Below are 23644 nucleotides of genomic sequence, written 5' to 3'. Positions count from 1 at the left end.
AATCGCTAAGCAGGCGTAAAGTGTCGACGCCAGCGCCTCGCGTGGGGCCGCGTGTCAACGTAATCCGCCCATCTGACAGCAGCTGTCAACAAACGTCAACGGCGTGTGATTTAATTGGATCCGCGTGGTGTGACGGTGCTTTAATGATTTCATTGATGAAGTATCGTAGTAGAAAGTGGGAAAAAGAGCTTTAGACCATTTAAAATGTAAGATATATTGTTTGTAACGGTCCTGCCTAAGAAATACTGGTTTTTTTATTTGTTGGAAAATCAGGTGAATTCTAGCCTAACTACTAACCTAACCCTAAGCCTAGCTAGTGGTTCAAAACTATGTTGTCCCGCCTGTAAATTCTTCGCCCATGCCGCAAAGGGACGAACATCATACAAACGGTCAAAAATTTAGTCAAGTATACAGAAATGCTCCCTTCTTCAGGCGCTATGTCGTTTTTTGCTCTCCTGTATATTGTTATAAAAAAAGGTTGGCCCCTTTGCGGCGTTGGCAACAAATTGAACACAGGACCTTATAGTTTAGAGTCTCACTTTCTTAGCACTGGACCACGGATGCGTTAATTACTCATAGGTATAGGTAATAATTCGATAACTTACCTACCTACTTACTCTTTGACTAAAATTCGTTTAATTTATCTGCCAAGTTATCTCATCTCAAATAAATTGATGCCCAGTATAATATTTAATTACTTATTTTAATATTAGCTTTGTTGAATTTGTGAATGAGTGAGAACTGTGCCAAGAGGACACGATTGGGTAGTAATTAATTAGACTAATACGATGTTGATTATTGTGAGTCATTTTTAAATAGGATGGTTACTTTACGGCTTAACTAGCAAGCAAATAGCTACTATAGTTAATTTTATTTAAGTTCTTTATTCTTGCTTCTTCTCAACACTGGCCCATTTTTGTCCCGAATCAGTGGTAGGGTTAATACTGGGAAGGCTATTTGCAAAAATAAATGAGTTTTATGATACTTTTAAATGACGTGGTTCAGACAACTAAGAGTATGCGCAGACAGTTGATTTTTCGTCGGCCGATAGTTTTGTCGGGCAGTTGATCAGTATGGGCATGTATGCGAGTGCGCACACTACGCCGATTCGATTTGGCCGATTCTTCATACAAATTAAAATCGGGCACAACTATCGGACAACTAAAAATCAACGGTGTGCGCCTACTCTAACTACACATCAGTCTAAATATGTATAGTCTGATGTACTTATATCATAAAGACTATGTATTGTATACGTCGGCACCTAATGGGAATCGAACCCGCGAAATCCAGTTTCCCCCTCAAGATAAGGTCATCAATTAACGCACTGCTGAATCTACGAATCATTTAATTTGGATTTTATTAATTAAAGATAACCAATTTATGTTTATTTTTAATTAACTCACAATCCTTATTATGACTGGCCTTGGTCGATATTATCTCGAAGTATTCTTTGACTGACCCAATGACTTAGTTTTTATCTGTAGGTACCTACTACTGAGTACTCGTTGTATTATTAATTAAGGAAATAAGACAAATATCACTTTGTTAAAGACCTTGAGGGTTTTGGGAAATCATTTCGCTAGTTCTTGATAGAACAGTGATATGATTATATTATCTGACACGTTTAGACTTATAGAGGGTGATTATTAAATTTAATAAATGACAATATTAGGTTAAACCCTCGGCTTTGCTTGTGTGAATTTGCGGACAGTCTTTCTCAATTAAACATTGAAAAACTTAACTTATTTAAGACATTATGTCTGTAGCGGACAGCCGCTCGGGCGTGCGGTAATAAGAAAATATCTTCGGTTTAAAATAAAGATGTATTTCTGCGTTAAATGCCCAGACGGCTATCAAAAACATAAACTGAAAAACAAAAGGTATCAAAAAGAGTAAAAAAGTACAAAAACATAGACAATAATATTAAAAAAAGGTTGGTCCATCTACCGGTTCCCAACAATGTCCTCACCTCGGTAGCTGAAAAAGATAACAGACTGTCTGTCTGTCGATAAGACTACCATAAGTCTTTTTTTTATCTTCCTCCTTCTCTACCCTTATGGCCAGGAAGGAGAGAGTCGAGGGTCGAGTTCCTGCTGTGGAGACTAAATCATTTGATAATGACGATGATTATTTTTACTCCCTATAATTGTTGATTTTTTCTAATTGACAATGACGACGCCGCGAGCCGCCAGCTTGTGACCACGGCTGCAGCATAGCAGCCGAAACGTCAAGCCGTGTGTACATAATGTAACTTATTAATAAACGTCGCGTTAAGACCCATGTCTTACTATGCCTATTTTAGTTGACAATGACGAGTACCTAAATTGCACCGTTCTTTCTCTGCCCTCATTATTTCGAAGGGCATTCCTTTCACGGTAAGTACAGGAAGCCCATTTTCCATTCAACAATCAAACCAGAGTCTCGAATCTGTCCCGAAAATAATTGAAATTGCATTGAACTAACACCCGTAACGAACAGAGCCGGATCAGCCCACAAGCAAAATAATGATTGCTTAAGGCTTAAGGCATCACGTCTTAGGGGGCACCAAAAAGAGCACCAAAAAATTACCATTTATGACATAAAAACTATTTTCCACGAATTTAAGACCCGTAAAAATAGCATTATAATTTATAATACTTTTTTTTTTCAAAACACGAAGACTGACGGGGTTACTACACCACAGTTGTGGATTACGTAACTATTCCCATCTCTCGTTCCCACCGCTGCAACTCCTGTGTAGCCAGGATCTACAGCTTGATCGTCAATAAAAAACCCAACCAGTGAAGGTCAAGTTTGTCCCGCAGAAAAGTTAAACTGTCATTGGATCCGCAACGAATTTAGGAGAACATAAGAGGAGTTCGAAGTTAATGTTTGACTTCCCTCCAATACAGACGTGGATTGCTTAGGGCATCATCATTTCAGCCATAAAACGTCCACTGCTGAACATAGGCCTCCCTCCCCCAATGATTTCCACAAAGGCAGGTTGGTAGCGGTCTGCATCCAGCGCTTTCCCGCTACCTTTATGAGGTCGTTGGTCTACCTTGTGGGTGGACATCCTACGCTGCGCTTTCCGGTACGTGGCCTCCACTCCAGAACATAGCTGCCCCATCGGCCGTCAGTTCTGCGTACTATATGCCCTGCCACTTCAGCTTGCTTAGGGCATCAAGTAGTCTTAATCCGACACTGGTAACCTTTGATAGTTCTCAAGAAATCGCCATTCGTGCGTGCGCATGCGCCACGGTTCGTGACAAACCTTTACAGTTTATGGCAACACCGATCTGGCACACGGACGGCAGTTTGGGTTGCCAGTGTCTTTGTAGAGGTTTGAATAGGCTGACAATAAGTAGTGACCGAGTTTGATAAGTAGAACTGTCTTTAGAACTCGGCAACTTCAAACACTGGAAAAACGGTCAAGCTGTAGATCCTGGCTACACAGGAGTTGCAGTGGTGGGAACGAGAGATGGGAACAGTCCCGCTAAAAAAACTCGGCAACTGAAATCTTCGGGACTACACCTTGACTGATTGATTGGATGTTATTGGAGGCCAAGCTGAAGATCCTGACTATTCACGAATTGCCGTGGTGAAAAAGAAAGGGGGGATTAGTCCCGTAACTTAAATCTGCCAGTAACTAAATTATGGTTATTATAAAGATATTGACTATTGACTTCATAAGAACTCCCTTCTTCTTATTACGATTACATGAAATGCTGGGAACTAGGAGTAAATTGATAGTTCACTGCGTATCCAACTTGGGAATCAAACTCAGAACCTCAAACTCTATCGACAGAACTCTCAAATTATCCATCTGCAAAACTTTCCTAGTCCATAAAACTCAAATGTAAGAAATGAGTTTACATCCTTTTTATGGTCCCCATAAATCTAATAAAACTCATCATCTCATGTGTAGAACCATAGACAAAAATAAACAGCTATTCTTACTTCTACAATAAAGTTGGAGCAGGTAGATTTCTATTACCATAAATATTAAATCGGACTACATAAAACTATATTAGACATAAACCTGAGAATAGAAGCTGTTTACATCTTTCATCGAGGTAAAACAAACGACCAGAAGGCCATAAGAAAAGTGATACCTTGCGGGTTTTATAGCCAAAGTTTAATTAGACGTAAAAGCGGTCCAGTCACTATTAGTTTACTTTGCAATACGATTTTGATGACTCTATCCATATACTCTTACTTTTATTATAGCATCTCTATACAAGCATGTAATTTTCAAAAATCTAGCAAGTTTTTCGTAAACAAATAACTGATATTATCCTGGTTAACCCATACAAGTAAGCAAGATATACTATTATTAGTAGAGTAGGTTCACTACAATAAAGCGGTCGACATTTCAAACGAATGATCCTCGTATCTCGAATCGGCAGTCGATGCCGAAACTATTCGGTTATTGACTACTTATTGTCAAAAAGTTGCTACAAAATATACTACATGTAGAGTCTAAGCAAAAATGTGAAAATACATTATTTTTTCAAAATCTTTTCATAATAAGAAAAAAAAGAGTGGGATAATGATGATGATGTAAACTCTAATCAAAACTAGATTATAGTAGTTTGCTGATTATTGTATCTGTGTCAATTTGTATTATAATCATGAACTGCAGGTTAGAAAATCGATTACAAGTAATTGCTGTTGCTAATTCGATCACGTGCTTGTTTATTGTGTAATAATAAACAATTGACTCAGTAAATACGGAATTTACATCGATTTGGGCTGAGTCGTAAATATTATAAATTATAAACACAGCACCTGTTTAAATTATGTGAGAGGGCACCACTTAAATAAATGTATCGATAAATTAGATTTATCGATAAAAATGTAAGTAATAAAAAGCCTGCAAGCGATGCATATCCCATCACCCACACGTCTCTACTTAATACCGTTTTCGAGAATCAAGCGTTGATATTTGCAAAATGTTGACCCACCCTATACTTATAAATCAACGAATATTTTACCCCTTAGCTAGAGGGGTTAAGTAAGTAATCTTTTACAGTTAAAAACATAAATCTAGTCCTAAACTTAACAGGTTTTGTATTAAGCCTTGAATACAACACAAGGGAAAACATACATACATAGTTACCAACATATCCACTGTTAAAATATACTAGTGTTATTATTACGCATGGCCACTGATGATTTATGAGCGGTCTGACTTTGTGTAAATATCAATTATTACGTATCACCTTCTCGAGGCGTATCATTGACCTACAACCTGCTGCACTCGGCCTAGTCATTTGTCAGTTTGTCACATAAATCGGTCAATAGGCTAGTTTCCTAAAAAAATTTTTTTAGTCCGTCAATTTTAGTATAAAAAACTATTGCACACGTATATTTTTAATTGTCAATAAAACAAATAATTACAAAGTTATAGTGCGTTGTAGTTCCGCGCGACGTCACAAAGTGCTGCAATTTTACGCACTCACTGACGTCACGGGCCTTTTCTTTAGAACTTTGGCACGCTTTATCTCTTTATATTTTCTAACTGACGGACCAATTAAAACTCTTGCTTTTTTACCCAGGAAACATCCCTATTGAATCAATTTAACGTGAAAATAATTCGGTCAAAACCTTTATTAAAATGTTACTTCTCATAGGTAAGTAAAAATTTATCCCACCAAAAACATTCTGTAAAAACTAGCCAAGTCTCGTTAGAGCTGCTTGTTTATCTCTAAAAAGTAATGAAATCTAGACAAAGTCGTGCCAAGTCTATGATGGTTCCTTACTGCGATTTCTTTATTATTATAGTTAATGTTGTGTGACTTGGCCGTTGAAGGGTACAAAATCAGGTGCTCCATGACATCATTGCACCAATCTGTCGCCAGAACCGCTACCCATTGACGATGGAAAATTGCCACTTGGAAAACGTTGATTCAATAACCAGTCAATTGTAGGCTTAATAAAGCTGCGTATTTCAATAATACTTATGTATGATTATCATAATAAAGATTGTTCAACGGCCAAGTCACACAACATTAACTATAATAATAAAGAAATCGCAGTAAGGAACCATCATAGACTTGGCACGACTTTGTCTAGATTTCATTACTTTTTAGAGATAAACAAGCAGCTCTAACGAGACTTGGCTAGTTTTTACAGAATGTTTTTGGTGGGATTTCACTTCTTTTTGTAGAAAGTGGCATAATTATAATTTAACGTCGTCGTCTTTTAATATTATCGACATTTTTTTTACGATATTAAACATAAATTAACTCAACGACCTTTAAAATGGACAAAATCAGAATGATTGGTTTAATAACTTAACCATAGCGAACCTCACGATATTATAATAAACGAAATCAACGAAATTCAAACTACACAACATTCAACTTAATCAACGGGCGGTCTAGAAAGGAAAAAATTTGGACACCGCGGTGCAGAAAATCGACGCTCAAAGTGCTAGCGCCATCTAGCGGTGAGCGGTACAGGCGAACACCACGGTGCCGGTGTGGCGCTAGTAGTATTGATTATGAATGTGGTGTTACTCCAGACCTTCGATTTTCCTAGTTTTTATAGTTTTCCCTTTAAGTGGCCATTAAACCCTAACTCTGTACCAAATTTCAGCTCTCTGAGTTTATGGGAAGTACTAGTTCTATTTTGATGATCATCAGTGAGTGAGTGAGTGAGTGTCATAAATGCGAAACTTTGCTTTTGCTTAACTTCGGAACTAAATGACCTACAGACTTGAAATTTTGGATTTTAACTATGTGATTATAGCTTACTAGATGACGAAAATTTCTGCGTTCTGGTCTAATCCAGAGGTTCTCAAATAGGGGCCTGAAAATGCGGCGAAATGGTTCCAGTAAAGATGGTACGGCAGTGTTTGCTTCGCGCTCGACTTGGCGGGGGCACTGCCGTGCCCCCAGATAATAAATATGTTGCTTAGCGCGATATCCAAGATCCAATTCAACAATTTTCATTGGTTTATAGAGGGAAAATTATAACTTTTGGTTTTTCAGAAACATCAAACCGGGAAAATTTAACGTACTTTTTCCTTGTGTTGATTCTACAGGATGTTTTTAATCATATGACGTATAGGAGTCACATCTGTCTGTCAGCTACTATGCAAAAACATAGAGTTTGATTCTGTACCTAGAAAATAATTATGTGAGGTTTTTAGGATGTTCAAAATGTAAACATTTACTTTTTTTGTGACCAATACTCGTATCATTCCATCGAAAGGGTTTTCCTCAGTAACAGAAGAAACAAGAATGCTAAATTAAGACTGACAATGTTTTGTTAACGAAGTGGTACATATTTAACTGTTCTAGTTATCGGTTCGGTCAATAATAGACATTTTATGTTAGGACAACGAACTTATGGCGACTCGTCTGTGTGTTTGCTGCTAAACGTACAGGTTTTACTATAAATAAAATCATTTAAATCAATAATTTAAATATAGGTATCTATCTACATGCAGAAATACAGTACAACTCAAGGTGATCAAATGTTTTGCAACAATTTCCCACTTATAAAAAACTTTGTCAGTTGAAACTTACTGTAGCGTACATTTAAGTATGGAATTAACACCAATTCGAACAAACCGATATATTAATTGTACACTATCCAACATTGTTAATAAAAGAAACCTAAAAAATCTAGAAATTCCCCGTTCATACTGCTAAGGAAGCGACATTTCAGATAACCTATAACACGCATAAAAATATCCGTTAAACTATCGACACTCGCGCGTCACTACGCTGCGCGGTACGTGCGCCGGCGCACGTTGGCGTGTGACGTCACGGATCCGCGCGAAAATCGCCGAACAAGGCCGAGCGATGACCTCGGAAAAGCATGGGACTTGTGACAAAATGTAGGAGTGACATACGGTAGTGGAAAGCAGAAAGCTATGTTCGTACGAAATGCCTGACCTGACATTAGAAAAAGGTAAACTATGAAAAGTAGATTAAAAAAACATATAGGTACAACTGTATCAATCCAGTACCCGTGAATTTGTGATTATAAAATAAAATGGCTAACTAACTAACGGCTCCCTAAAATGTCACCACGACTTATTTATAAAAATAATAATGTATTTGCATAATAACTAATTGGGTCAGTTACAATGGGGAACATACATCCTATCGTGGCTACTGTATTAAGTAGATATATCTTTGAAATCATAATAAATAATACAAAGTTCAGAGATAGCGCGCCACAATAAAATTCATTCAGACATAATCTAAGAGCTTCGTTCTTGTCAGTGGCGCAATTTCTGTTCATCCTTCAACTCTATCGGTAGGTACCCTCAACTCTTTGCACGTATTGACAACATTTTATTATTTTAATTATGTACAAAAGTTCTTCTTAATATTTGCTATTAGCACCTATAAGTCAAAAATATATGTCGTCAAGATACATGATCATTGATTTACTGTTAACACATTTTTACTGTGGCTTATAGATTACGTGCGCTATGGATGAATCATTAATCTCAATTGTTTCTTTTGATTTGAACTCTATTTTTAACGGCATAGACCTTGTTATCAGTTGACGGATAAAATAGGATAAGATAGGATGAAAAAAATAGGTTTTGTAAAGTTCATTGCACGAGTGCAAGCACTAAATGGTTAAACAAAGTGAACTGACCTGAAAATGTATTCTTTAGTAAATCTGATAATCAAACTAAAATACATGCCAGCACATCTTACTAATATTATATAAGACAATTTGTGAAGAATTACTGAACACATATTGATGAAATTTGGCATAGAAACAGGTTAAGACCCAGGTAAAAACATAGGGTAGTTTTTATTGCGGTCTCTACCTATATGGGGACGCGCGCGATAACTTTTTCTGTACAGACCAAAATTCACGCTAGCTAGCTATTCATTCAAGCTAGGCTAGTCAGACTTGGTATACTTTTACTTGCAAAATTCTATAGGTACTACTACTACTACAAGAAACTGTTTGATTTTTGCATGGAAAGTGATTTGCTATAATCAAGCTAGGCACTTAGTACTGGCAGTAAAAATTTAAAAAAGGAAAGCTAATTATATATATATATAAAAAAGTTGCATTTCTCTTCTAATCAATTTATAGTATGTTTCCTGCTACTTTGAAACCGTCGTAAAATGTACTCAGATCAAAATGGTTTTATGATCTGTGGACAGATGGCGCCTGAGTTATGTGTGGATTCTTATGATTGGTTCGCTCCTTAGAACGTCTATTTATAATTTTAGAATTAATTATGTGTTATAAAAATGCGAACAGCGATTTTCAAGATGTTTAATCCTTAAGATATTCTATGAAGACCACCTAAATAGTAGAGCTCATTCTTGATTAATAAATAACTACTATTAAAAGATACTGTTGACTCAAACTATTAAAAACTTCAACATTGTAATAACAAAACGAAGGTAATAGAAAGTTTTAATTTCCATATCATTATTTATTCAACTATCAAAGCTCTATCAAACGAATTGAACGCGAGGTTCAGTAATAAAAGTTTTATTAATAAAAAACAAAGGCATATCTTCAAGTTTACAGCCGAAAAGGGCAGGTGCGATTGACTTTTAATACAAACCCGTATACGTTTCTGGGAGACGTCAGTCCAAATAGTTTCGTCTATGGTTTCGTTAATCTCAGCCGGTGGCCGGTCCAATTTTGACAGCTAACTTTCACCATAATTATTATTTATACGGACCCGGCCTGACCTTATCGTGCTTATAATTTCATTACCAACGCATATTTCTGGTAGCATTACGTTACGGTGCTGGTGCTCAAACTGTCAGTGTCGCCCACCCACCCCAATTCATCCTATGGCCACTGGAGTTATTAATAGTAGGTACCTAGTAATGGCAGCTGTGACCATCATCATCATCATCTCAGCCACAGGACGTCCACTGCTGAACATAGGCCTCCCCCAATGCTTTCCATGCTGCCCGGTTGGTAGCGGCCTGCGTCCAGCGCCTTCCTGCTACCTTTATGATGTCGTCGGTCCACTTTGTGGGTGGACGTCACACGCTGCGTTTTCTCGTACGCGGCCTCCACTCCAGAACCTTGCTGCCCCATCGGCCAGTGATCACCATAACGTATGTTTTTGCCAAAAAATCGTAGCCTCATCCAAAATCATCATGTACGGACGACAGCACATCAAGCTACTAAACATGTTGGCTTTTCTCGTTGTAATACAGGCTATTTTGCAACAAAAATGTGTATTCTGATTTGCTGTCCTCTGTACTTTAATTGATAGTATTAGTAAATTCAAGCGCAGTGTGCGAAACCTTCTAGAAAGATGAATGTGACGTGACATGGCATATGACGTTAGGTAAGGTGGAAACGGTTAGAAAAGAAATATATATGTAGATTGACTTGGCCGACAATCAGTGGCAGTTAGCACGCATTGAGAATCGCTAAGGTGATAATGAAGAATTATGACAAAAAACCGATAGAGCCAATACTCCAATCGTTATATGAGACAACGTGGGGTGGCTATAACATCGGCAGTTTGGGAACCAGTGCCTAGACAAAGTGTGGCGACACCAACTTCAAGGAATATGGTTTATGACCTCTCGTCGAGTCACCACGGTGACCAACTCGTTATTTTTAACGATGGCGACATTAATTAGAGTTATGGACTCCTATCTCTTCTGTAATGATACTTTATAAGAACATCGATCAGTGTTTTGTAAACACTAATAAATGACTGGTCAAAATAAATACGGAAATAGATATTTTTAGTTAGTCACAGTGTCATTATTCAATGCTTGCAAGACCTAATGACGCATCACGTTTAGATTCTAGGGCAATTCATGCTCAAGGAGACGATATCAGGCACCTGCAGATGGCTTCCCTATAGAATAAAAGTGTAAAAGTGCTTTTTTTTTAAGCCTATTTACAGAAATAAATGAGTTTTAAGAGAGTTTTTATGAGTTTTTAATAGAGTTTGTTGACATCAAAATTAATTTGAAGTGACGATAATATTGTGACTCAATTTCTTGCGCTGTTTCTTCTCAGCATTGGCCCATTTATTGTCCCGAAGCAGTGGTAGGGTTTATATTTGGACGTGTGCTATTTAAAAGCTTATTTGCAAAAATAAATAAGTTTTATGAGTTTTTTTATGATAGTCGAACGATGAAGGTGTTGGATTGGCCGACTCATGATCTGAGGAACACGGGTTCGATCCGCCACTCGACTATTGTGGTGAATCCACTCATGAAAAGCATATTTAGCTCACTACGAGGGGTTTAACGGGACTACAAATTACTAATATTCTTTTAAAAAAACAAAGTTCTTTTAACACAATTCCAGAAAAAAGATGTTAACGCCCGAATTCACAAATATTACTATGAGGTCAGTTTCGGAGATATGACATCTCCCTGTCTCACCCCTCGCTGCAACTGAATAGGTTTCGAGTTCTGATCCTGGAGGCGGACCGACATTGTGGCGTTTTCGTACAAGCCCTTCAGCGCTTCGATGTATCTATAGTCAATTTGGCACCGTTGGAGAGACTGTAGCACTGCCCAGGTCTCGATCGAGTCGAAGGCTTTTTCATAGTCCACAAACGCCAGACAAAGTGGCTGATTATACTCCTCGGTCTTCTGTATAATCTGCCGTAGCGTATGTATGTGGTCTATTGTACTAAAGCCTTTTCGGAAACCGGCTTGTTCGGGCCTCGATGCTCGATGGCCTCAGTAGAGCCTCTCAACAAGTGGGTCTTAAAATGAACATGGACAAGACAAAAATTATGTCAAATGCCCGTGTTGTACCCACTCCTCTGAAGGTTGGAGACACTACACTCGAAGTTGTTGACAATTATGTATACCTGGGACAAACAGTCCAGTTAGGTAGGTCCAACTTCGAGAAAGAGGTTAATCGTCGAATCCAACTCGGCTGGGCAGCGTTCGGGAAGCTTCGCGAAATTCTCACGTCCGAAATACCGCAGTGTCTCAAGTCAAAAGTATTTGACCAGTGTGTGTTGCCAGTGATGGTGTATGGCTCTGAGACGTGGTCGCTTACTATGGGCCTCATAAGAAGGCTCAAGGTCACCCAAAGAGCGATGGAGTGAAAAGTTCTTGAGTGGCGACCACGAGCTGGAAGACGTAGCGTGGGCAGGCCTCCCACTAGGTGGACCGACGATCTGGTGAAGGTCGCGGGAAGTACCTGGATGCAAGCGGCGCAGGACCGGTCTTTGTGGAAATCCTTGGGGGAGGCCTTTGTCCAGCAGTGGACGTCTTTCGGCTGAAACGACTATGAGGTCTCACAGTGCGCGTGGATGCACAGGGTTATACTCGAACCAATCAGAGCTCTATTCAACGCTGTGCGTTCGATTTGCTGCTTCACTTAAGCAAGCATCGTTTGTGAATACGGGCGTAAGTTAGCACTTCTGAAACATTCTTATAGATATCCATGCCTCTACTTACTAATTTTGAATTCTATTGACCTTAGAAAATGCAGAGCACGTTAGATATCTTGATACCAGCAATTACAATACAATATGAATAGTCAATTCATTACTTGATTCCCAATTAGGCTTACTGGGCCCACTTGTATCCGAAGCTTTGTCTCTGGTCCTAATACGGGAAAGTACATTAAAGGGTTAAGTTATGAGGTCAAACGGCTATGCTCTCACCATACTGTTTATGGGAATTTAATTTTTGTTGTGGTGTCCCACTTTCAACTGGAGGGATACGATACTATACAGGGTGGAAACGATAAGTGATCTCACTCGATTATTTCTAAACTAAGTATACAAGGTATCAAAAAACTAGTTTCTGATCCTAAAAGTGCTTCATGCGATCTATTAAACGGTATCATAGGTTACAGAATGAACTGCGGTCACTTTTCGGTCTTCATGGAATGGACTAAATTACACAATTCGTATTTAGTTATACGATCGATGATCAATTGTATTCATTGTCCATCCATGAACAACTTTACACAATCGCACCTCTGGATCTATCCAAAAATTCAATGTTTTCAGCCATGTTACTCTTTCACGCATTCCATAAACTTTCGCATTTATAGTAATATTAGTAAGATATTAGGATTAGTAAGATACAAATGACTAATTTTTAACTAGAAATCACTTATCTCTCAATAAACAATTTAATTAATGTGTTATCAATTAAAATTACAAAAAAACGACTCAATTTTTTGTTCCAATTCATCTTAGGAGGTAAATGACAGTATATGGTGATGATGGGAAGTCATATTATATTGTCGTTAGGGGTTAAGAATATAGGTCATCAATGTTTTGTTTAATATTTAGAACTAACCTACCTATCTATCGAGTACCTATATTTTAAGACTTTATCGAACTGAGGTGGAATTGTGTAAAGCAATCGTAATCATTTGACAGTTCATAACGTACGATTATTACACAACTCCACCTCCGATCATGTATCGTTCTGGTCCAAAAATTAAAGAATGCAATGTTTAGGGCTCTCTCCCACAGAGGCATCCCGTTTTTTTGCAGAAACTGTTTTTATTATTAACATTATTTTACAATTTGTCTGTCCCATTTAGGAATCAAACCCAAATCCTTGGACCATCTCTCTCATCACTAATAGATAGAAAGAAACCATAGTCACTATATTCACCTGTAATGTATTTAACATTCCAGTTGGTAATATAATAAACATTGTTTAGAATTTCATCGTGATATAAAGTATTTAGGTATTTCGCTATCAGAAAATGTAAATACATAAAATAAATCTCATGGTATCGTCTACGGAATGTTTGCTACAAAGTGAATTATAATAATAAACGTTTACTTAATTACAATGTTAACCGAAAATTCTTACCACTTTTCCTACTTAATTAATAGCCAATAATTTACCTGATTAAGTATGTTCCCCACATTCACATTTTACACAAGTACCTACTTGACAATAACCAATGTTCCATAAAATAAGGCTTGTTTTTAGACGAATATTTATTTATTTAAAGACTATTGCACACACTGTCACACACATAACAATGTTCCGTACAAAAAGGCGAGCTTAATGCCATAATATTGTTAAAATAGATTAGAAATCTTGTTGGTTATCTTAGTAAATACAAAATCATTTTCATAGTCAATTTCAATATCAAACAATATTAAAATTTATTATAAAAAGGTCATACACATACGTACGCCTTACTTATTAGGTAATCTGCCTAATTTCAAGTTTCAACATTACACTAATTCGTATTATTTTTCTTCACTCTACATTTCCACAGCTACTAGTCCTAAATTATACCTAAGCCTCCTTAATACGTTAATCCTCAGCAATTGAGCTTCATACTAAAAACAATAATCATCTACGAGCGTCCGTCTGCTTGTGTGGTCTTCGCGTGACTGACATCTATTAGTACAGCAGACTCTACATTTTTGTTGTAATATCACACCTATTGCAATGTCATAAGGTGCAGGGTTTTGCTCGATATGCTGTCGTCTATACGTTTAAGCCACGGATACACTAGGGGAGAAATGGAGCAACGAGGATTCCTCGAAGCGCACCCATTTTGAGGCGCACCTAAACCATTCTTCGAAGCGCACCTATGTTTAGATTTTGAACTTTATTTCTACTAAAATAAAAAATACCAGGGCAACATAACATAGCGCTTCTACCCACAGTACGTCGCGTCGTCGTAGAATGTTGCGCGAAACACTGAGGGAGAGTGTGGTACAGTTTGGGAACATTGCTGTAACACGTAGAATCTGAGTTGTACATGATACATTTGGAGCTATTCCTCGAAGCGCTAAGCGCTGGCGCACCCATATTGAGGAGCACCTAATGGAACGCACCTAAACTATTCCTTGAAGCGCACCTATGTATGCATCCTAGACTGCATCCCACTTAACATCAGGTGCGATTGTCGTCAAATGCCCGCTTTGTTATGCTTAAAAAAAGTTATGTTCCTCTAGTACTTTATCTTAGTAAACATAAACATAAGTGCGCTCCAAGGAATAGTTTAGGTGCGCTTTGAGGCTACATTTGTCCTCCCTCAAGTGTGTCCAAGGCTTTATTTTGCGCAACGCGATAATCGCCATCTTGTTCTAGCCCATGGCTTATCTAGGCGCTAAGTGTTTATCTTATTACCCACTTTAATGTCGGTAATCTAAAACAATTTGCCTGAGACTGCACATTATACAAGGCAAGGCCATTCAGGTGTATTTGGAACTTGAATTAAATCTAATATTGACAAACTTTAAGAAAGGATAATAATAAGCTATACTTCTTTAAGTTTCTTTAGGAGATCGAATCAGAAATGAGGAGATCCGTTAACGAACTAAAGTCGCTGACATAGCCCGACGGATTAGCAAGCTGAAGTGGCAATGGGCAGGGCACATAGTACGCAGAACTGACGGCCGATGGGGCAGCAAGGTTCTGGAGTGGAGGCCGCGTACCGGAAAACGCAGCGTGGGACGTCCACCCACAAGGTGGACCGACGACATCATAAAGGTAGCAGGAAAGCGCTGGACGCAGGCCGCTACCAAGCGGGTAACATGGAAAGCATTGGGGGAGGCCTATTTTCAGCAGTGGATGTCCTATGGCTGAGATGATGATGATGATGATGATGATGATGATGATGATGAATAAGCTATACTGTGTAAAATAGTGAAGCGAACAAAACTTGCAGTTACTTGACCTAACAGGGAAAGGAATAAATAGGGATAATATAAATGACGAATAACCCATAAAAAGGTCAAAATTTTAGCCCTTGACTCTACATTTATTTCTTAATTTTATTGTAACTAGAAGCAACAAAAATTAAACTTTCTTCTTTAATCGTGCGAGTTGTAACTTCTAATGTCACAACACAGATTGACTTCAGAAGCTGCCTAGGCTACAAAAAAGTTCCAAAAAACATTAAGGCTGGGTTGTACCATCTTACTTTAACTTTGACAAACGTCATAAATCTGTCAAAATCCATACAAAAAACACCGGTTATCATTATAGTTTCGGACAAAGTTAGGTGGTGCAACTCAGCCTTAGTTACAAAAACATAGTGACCATCATCATCAAATCGTCTAATCCATGATTGCGGTTTCATTTTAATTAACAAAACCATATATTACAGAGCAAATAGCAGAACACTACTATCCATTCACTGTAATTCCATTCAAATTCATTACAAGGATATCGTATACCATTTAAAATCACACCAAAACCAACCCTAAACATCAAGAAATAGAGTTCCTCACAGTTCGGACGTCGGTAATAGAGCTGGGCACATCTCCCCCCTAACATTAACTCGATGTCGAGTGTTTTATTTTCACTTAACTTTGGCTGATGCGTGTTATTTGTGCCCGAGTGTCGGGATCGACACTCTTGTACGTATTTAGCGGTGATTTCAAAACAATTTGCCCATTATCGCCTCGGGGAACGGCTTTAGAAAGGGTCGTGTATCGATAAGGTACAAGATGAAAGTGTGCTCGCTCGTTATGGGAAGGGAAATGTATGTAAAGTAAACGCAGATTCATGTTGTGGGTTTTAAACCTGGGAAATTAATAAGGTACAATTTAAGCATAACTTTATTTATGTTTTCCCGTATTTGTCAATGCATGGGAAGTTTCTAAAATACTTTTACTTTTATAAATTATTATCATTCAGTACTCGATGGCATGTTGTAACTTACAGCTACGTTCACAAAACGAAACTGAAACGATGAAGTATAAATGGTATATTTCAATGAGACGTATTCTGCTATGTATGTAGCTACATTAATAGTTCAACATTCTCAAAATGTAATAATTTGTGAATTTTACCTTTTAGTGACTCGTGCAACTGTGGGAATACCTACTAAACTATTAAAGTAATTTGCATACTTCTTACCGACTAGTACCACAATTTTATCGACACTGTAACATCACTTGACGTCAAGCCTCTCATTACTGTCGGCCACTCACCGTCGGATCGGCAAATTGCACAAGCCGCTTCATTCACAGCTTTTTAACTAGAATTAGCGCTAGTATCGATACCTCCTTATCGACTACGGTACAACACTATACCGCGGACGCGGGACAAGATTAAAAGGAAGATTGGGATATCGTTAAAGCAAGGAAGTGATTAGCGGAGCTGTTGTAAATTAGTTATAATCTCTCTATTAAGAGATAGCTTTCTGTGGGTATTACCATTAACTTATCACTATCGAGCTGGGTCTACTTTGCGAAACACTTTCGATATGCTATCTCACTCTAAATCCTTCTGAAAGAAAGAGACAGAGTCGAATAGTTTCGCAAAGTAGACCTCTGAATCAATATCAGGATACTACGATTTAGGACAGTGATAAGGGAAGTGCTAGATAACTTGCATTCTTTGATGCTCACACTTGCGGTGATGGAACTTATCGTCCTCCTTTAAACTAAACAAGGTATCTACCATCAAAGCTTGTCATCAATAATCGGCTGAAAAGCCATTCATTTATTTGATTCTTACCCAACCTTTGTATGTCATCTGTCATCCGCTTTGCACTGGAGGAGGTGAATCTTAACTTCGAACTCCTCCTATGTTCTTCTGATTAATTTTATGGTTGAATAAGAATAAGAATATTTTTATTGATGTAATACACTGTAACATTTTATATTGAAACCCTGTCTCCTAAATTAGTGTAAACTGTATTTCAGGAGCTAGTGTCTTCCCAATAGGTGAATACAGACAGTTGATAATATATTACACATCAATGATACATTAACTTTTCCTTGGGACAAACTTGGCCTTCACTGGTTGGGTTTTTGTTGGCGGTCAAGCTGTAATAGTTCTCACAGCTGCAATGACGTGAGAATGAGAGGTAGGAATAGTCCCGTTCCTACATCATGGTCACCCTACACCGATCGCGTAAGTCCTGCGCACGAGCATCTTGTGTAGCCTCGGGCGCCGGCTGTAAGCCTACAAAGTTAACTTTATACTGTGGACTTTATTACTACATAAAAATATTGCATGTCTTCATATTTACATAATTTTATTGGAGACTTGTTGTAACCTACATCTCAAAGTGGTGAGAAAGAAAATTATTTTAGTTACATTCCGTTCTATTTCTTCTCTCTGCTTTTATATTAGAAATAATCTACTAAAATATATCTTGCCAGCTAATCTACAAACCATCTCTGGTCCATAAAATTATTAGATAGCTTAGAAATTGAATTTACCGTAAATGCAATTAATTTGTTTAATGATGGTCGATTATCTCCGAGCTATGACAATTTACTCCAATAATATGCAAAGAAGTCGAACAAATGGCAATTACAACTTAGTATATGACCGTGAGGTCAAAACGGTGCGTGCGCGCAACTTGGTACGGATAGCAAAACAAAAAAATAATATTTATACAATTTATTTGGGGTTTGGACTGACTGAGTGAGAGGCACAGAACATACCTAATCTATTCAATTCTGGTCGACCGGTGGACCGACAACCTAATAAAGGTAACAGGAAGGCGCTGGATGCAGTCCGCTACCAACCGTGCGATGTGGAAGTCATTGGGGGAGGCCTATGTTCATCTGTGGCAGAAATAATGATGATAATGATGATGCTGATTATATTCTGTGAGTTGTAGTAACCACTCTCACTCTTTCCGTGTATGTCATCAATAAGAGGACCAATGGATCAACTCCTCTGGCCATCGTGGAGAGTGTGAACCAAATCCTCCATTTGTCTTTTGCAAATTAGAGTAGGTCGCCTATAATCTTCTTATCGTGTCGACAACAAACCTACACAGTATCAGCCCAAAACTCCGCTAAAAGAGTGGCGTTGTCAGCAGCATTAATTAAATCCTCCTGCGTGCAGTCGCCTTTAATGGTCCTCCAAATGGCTGTTGTGGTGAAAAATGTTTTATTTTGCTGACCATCCTGAATGCTTAGGACTAAGTAGCCCCTGCAGCATCTCGACAGCGTTTAGTTTATCTGTTAATTAGTCTGGACCTGGACCGGCCGATAGTGCTGGGGTCCGGCCTATTAATTACTAATAAATGATTATTGGGGACGTGCGCGTAAGATACAGCGTGGTCGAAAGATACGGAGGTGGTTTGCGATTTATGTCGCCAAGTAATATACTAAGAAATGAGGTCTATTCCACTTTGATCACTTTAATTTGATCACCCAGGTGATCAAAGTGGACTTCAGGTAGGTGTCTATGGGCGACGGTAATCACTTACTATCAGGTGATCCGCCTGCTCGATTGCCTCCTGTCACATTAAAAAAGGTGACAATTTGGTGTCCTTTGATCACCCGTGGATAAGAAGTCCACTTTGAGCACCTAGGTCAACTTATCCATGGGTGATCAAAGGACACCAAAGTGTCGCACCGTAATCCGCAATGGGCATGTATGGCACAAGAAAGCACACAGAGTTATTCCTTGCGATAGTTATCATAAATTTATTTATTGTTGGAAAGATACAACTCTTATAGGTTCAAGAAAATTTTTATTTATTTATTTAAACATTTAGCACACATACAGACAATGCACTGTGGCGGACTTAATACCGGATGGTATTATCTGCCAGTCAACCACGGGTCATGCAGAAAGAGTAAAATTTTGTGAACACATTAGGCAAAAAAGTTTCCAACGTTAATAAAATTATCACACATCATGACTTACGATTTGGCAGCCGTTTACATGACCGACGCTTACTACTGTCACATTAAATACATCAATTTTAAAAATACACAATTAAAAGCACCCTGTATACCAGGCATGGGTGTGCGCAGATTTTACCAGAGATTAGCTAAACCTCTTTATAACTGCCAAAACGCCTTATTAATTGTAATCCTGTCAGTTGGTTTTATTTCTCGTTGAATTGCTTGATTTATACGAACACAATTTAATTGTTTGTGGCAGGAGACGTGAGCATTTGGGTTGTGGCTGTTATGTTTTGTATTGTTAATTTATTTGATAGAACACTTTAGTATTATAATTGAGCAGTTAAATAGAGCATGAAGTTTAAATAATATTGTTTATATTAATTAAGTTGTTTGGTACCTATCTAATTTGCGTAGCGACTTCTACCATAAACTTTATGAAACTTTTTTAAGTTACAACTATAGAGCTTTTTGTAGTTTGCACATCATTAAAGTCGACTCTTTTGATGTTTCAATTGTATGATAAGTTCTTGCCAAAAATGGAATGGAATAAATCCCATACAGCAGCAGTACCTAAGAGATTTCTAAAAGTTCTTTTCATGTTTTACCTAATTTTTTGATAACTTCTTACCAAAAATGGAATGAAAATGTAATGTGGGAAAATTTCTTGCATGGTAATTTAAAAGCAAATGTATTTACAACAGCAATTCTCATTGTTTTCTTTTAAATATAAATACAAAGGTTTCCTTTTAAATTTGCAAAAAGACTCATTATAGGACAGCAGACTGAAATTAATGTAAATTGAAATACACTCACTTCAAGTTCCACGTTTCATCAGTAACATGTATTGCTATGGTTGTTATGGTAACTGTGTGCTAACTTTCTCATAATTATGTAAAGAGTTAAATATAAGGTGTACAATATGTAACGTATTTATGAGGTATTTATATTATTATGTATCATGATTCATAAGCAATTGTTGTGCTCAGTAGTGCTCTCCCTGTTTGGGTGTCCACGGAAGACCAGCGTCGTGGCATTATCTACTGAGATGCTACGACACCATGCTGAGTGGATACCTTTTCAGTATCATTGTAATTACGTTCTCATTAAATAATGTTAAGTATTGCAAGTGTATTGTCGATGATACTGAATAAACATTTTTTCTTTCTTTCTTTCTTTCAATTCAAAGGGACCTAACGGTGTTCCCTAAACCGTCTTTTGACGCCATTTTCGCGCATGCGCGGCCGTACATGGCGAAAGCTCATAGCTGTGATTTGTATGACAACTCGTTCTAAGATAACTTTATGTCTTGTTTTCTCAGGGTTAGCATGTAATGGCTCGTACTCAAAGGAACAAGTTTATGGGAATCTGCTACGTTTAAAGAACGTTCTTGTTCTTGGTATAGTCAAAAGTACAGTCGCAGAATGAAAAGGTTCGTCACCTTAGTGTCGATTTTCGCTTGCACTAGGTACTGTAAGAGTCAAAGCTGCCAACATAACAGTGCAAGAAACAGTGCTGCTAACATTTAAATAAATATGACGTTTGCTAACAAATAAGGTTTTGCTTGTTTATTTTTCTATCCCATCAGTGCAATGCAATGATGACATTGACCAATTGACAATAGTTTTTTTTTATATTTAATAGAAATAATAATGGCAGGTTGAACCAACAAGAAGGTTTTAGTTTATCAATCATAATAATCTTCTTGACAAGATAAATCGTCAAACAACTTTGATCTGAATAATTTTGAACTTTACTGGCGAACAGTTAAAGATTATTTTCTCTAACTCGAGATTATTCTGTAACATAGTTTCAAAAGGTAATATGTGCTCGCGATTCGTTGAAGGAATCAATTTGAAAACTGACGAACCTTTTCATTCCGTGACTGTATAACAGACTACACACATTTTTGTGGCAAAATAGGAACTATTATTATAATTGCGAACACTATGTAGCTTGATCCGCTCACGTTTGTTACATGGTTGTCAGCAAAATCAGCTAACAAAATATTGTTAAATAACAAAAAATAATTTTAGTTTACCTATGCCCGTTTTCATCATCAATCCCTTATTTTTAAGTGACCACTGTGATACTACATAATAGGAGTTTTGTTTTCATAAGGGTCACTTAAATGAGGGATTGATGGTGAAAACGGGCACAGCTAGAGTATTATAATAATTTATTAAAAACAAGATAATATTTAGGTAAATAATGTATAAAAGTCTTCGTGAGTCCACGGCTTTACATTATTTAGAACTGTTGTATAAAATAAATTATTCTGAACATAGCTTTTGCTCGAAGACAACTTTGTGGCTTTTATTAGAGCTTAGTGGGTTATTCAATTTGGGTTAGGATGATTTTTATTATTATTCAGTTTTGCCGTGAATTTTAAACCAATATCTTTGAAAGATGATATCCATTTAACCCAATTACTTGTAGTTTATTTAGTTTAAGTTTTCTCAGAGGAAATATGGTTTGCGGTAGTATTTTTCAAATAACGTAAAAGCTCAAACACCACAACTTATGTTCACTTAAGTGTTTATTAGAGACTCGAGGGCGGGGCACATAGCTTGTAGAGATGATGGCCGCTGGGGCAGAAAAGTTCTCGAGTGGCGCGACCACGAGCCGGAATACGTAGTGTGGGGAAGCCTCTCACTAGGTGGACCGACGATCTGGTGAATGTCGCTGGAGGTGCCTAGATGCGGGCGGCGCAGGACCGGTCTTTGTGGAAAACCTTGGGGGAGGCCTTTATCCAGCAGTGGACGTCTTTCGGCTGAAACGAACGAACGAACGTTAGATTAAATTCTTAGGAACATAAACATGATCTAATGTGTGCTTTCGTTTGTTCCAGCAATACTTCAGCGGGCGACGTACAAAGTCGGCCTCCTGACGATCCAGGGGGTAGCCACATGTATGTACCTGTGCATGGACGCCTGCGGCTTCCAGTACGCAAATGTAAGTATCATAGAAATATATTTTTTATCATCATCATCATCATCATCAACGGCCTTTACAGTCCACTGCTGGACTATGAGTCCCTCCACTATAGTGGAGGGTTTTGCCATAATCCCCACGCTTGGCAGGCGGGTTGGAGATCGCAGTTTATTCAAAGATTGATGTTTTTCAGAGAGCGCTGCTGCCCGTTCTCTGTTTGATGTGTAGTCCCTAAGTCGCTTCTTACGACACCCGCGGGAAGAGTAGGGTTGGTGACAAATGTATTCTACTCTGCCGTCACCACACTATATATATTTTTATTACAAGCTGATATTTAACAGGAATTTCCCCTTTAGAGTCAGATAAGAATGCCCCTGAATGGCAATTGGAAATGGAAGATGATATTACAACTGTTAGGACAATAATATGAATAGTTCGGCATATAAAAACTCATAAAAAACTCATAAAAGTCAGTTATTCCTGCAAGTAGGCTTTAAAAAAGCACTTTTACACGTCCCAGTATTAACCCTACCACTGCTTCAGGACAATAAATGGGCCAGTGCTGAGAAGAAGCAGCGCAAGAAACTCAGTGTCAGCCTCTTTTTTAAAGGTTTACAGACTTAAAAATATACATAGTTATAAATAATTATGCGATAATTTTCCACAACTGCTGATGACCTCTAAACCTAGGGGAACTAGGGGAAGTTGTGGTAGAGTCTAGGATCGTTAGAGTCTAGGTTTTATTTGAGTCGTTTTAGTCGTGTCTAGAAGCCGAAACGCTTTGAAAATCAAAATCTCCCCACAACACGCACCTCTGCTTTAAATGATCTCATACCTGACACTAACAATATTGATTTAGATACAAATTCAAGTCATATTGTACTCATTTAAATTTACCTGTATTTACATAATTGAAAAAATATGACTAAGTTACGACTGAATTAATATGGATGCATTTTACTTCTTCATCAATAATTATAATTTGTATTTATAAATTACGAGGCATCTCAAGAAAAGTTAAAATATTTAAAACGGGTTGACCTTTGATTGAACGTCGCTTAAACTCCCGTTAAACTACCGTTAAACAGAGTTTAATCATTAAACTGACCAATAAATTCTTGTAGCATGGTTCTCTATAACCGCACTATGTTAGAAGCTCGTATTAAAACATAAAAGCAATTA

The 23644-nt window shown here is 37.7% G+C and overlaps 1 protein-coding gene across 1 annotated transcript in view; it reads left to right on the top strand.

The window, feature by feature from the left end:
• LOC135081899 (fibroblast growth factor 5) overlaps positions 1-23644 on the top strand; it is a 242693-nt gene that overhangs the window by 190306 nt on the left and 28743 nt on the right. The window contains exon 3 of the mRNA XM_063976681.1: positions 22380-22483. Within this exon, the coding sequence (XP_063832751.1) occupies positions 22380-22483 (104 nt within the window). The remainder of the gene's footprint in view (positions 1-22379; positions 22484-23644) is intronic.

Source organism: Ostrinia nubilalis, chromosome 20 (assembly GCF_963855985.1).
Source record: "Ostrinia nubilalis chromosome 20, ilOstNubi1.1, whole genome shotgun sequence".
NCBI classification, from domain to species: Eukaryota; Metazoa; Arthropoda; class Insecta; order Lepidoptera; family Crambidae; genus Ostrinia; species Ostrinia nubilalis.
The sequence above is the reverse complement of the archived record's forward strand: the minus strand, read 5'-3'. Positions and strand labels throughout refer to the sequence as shown.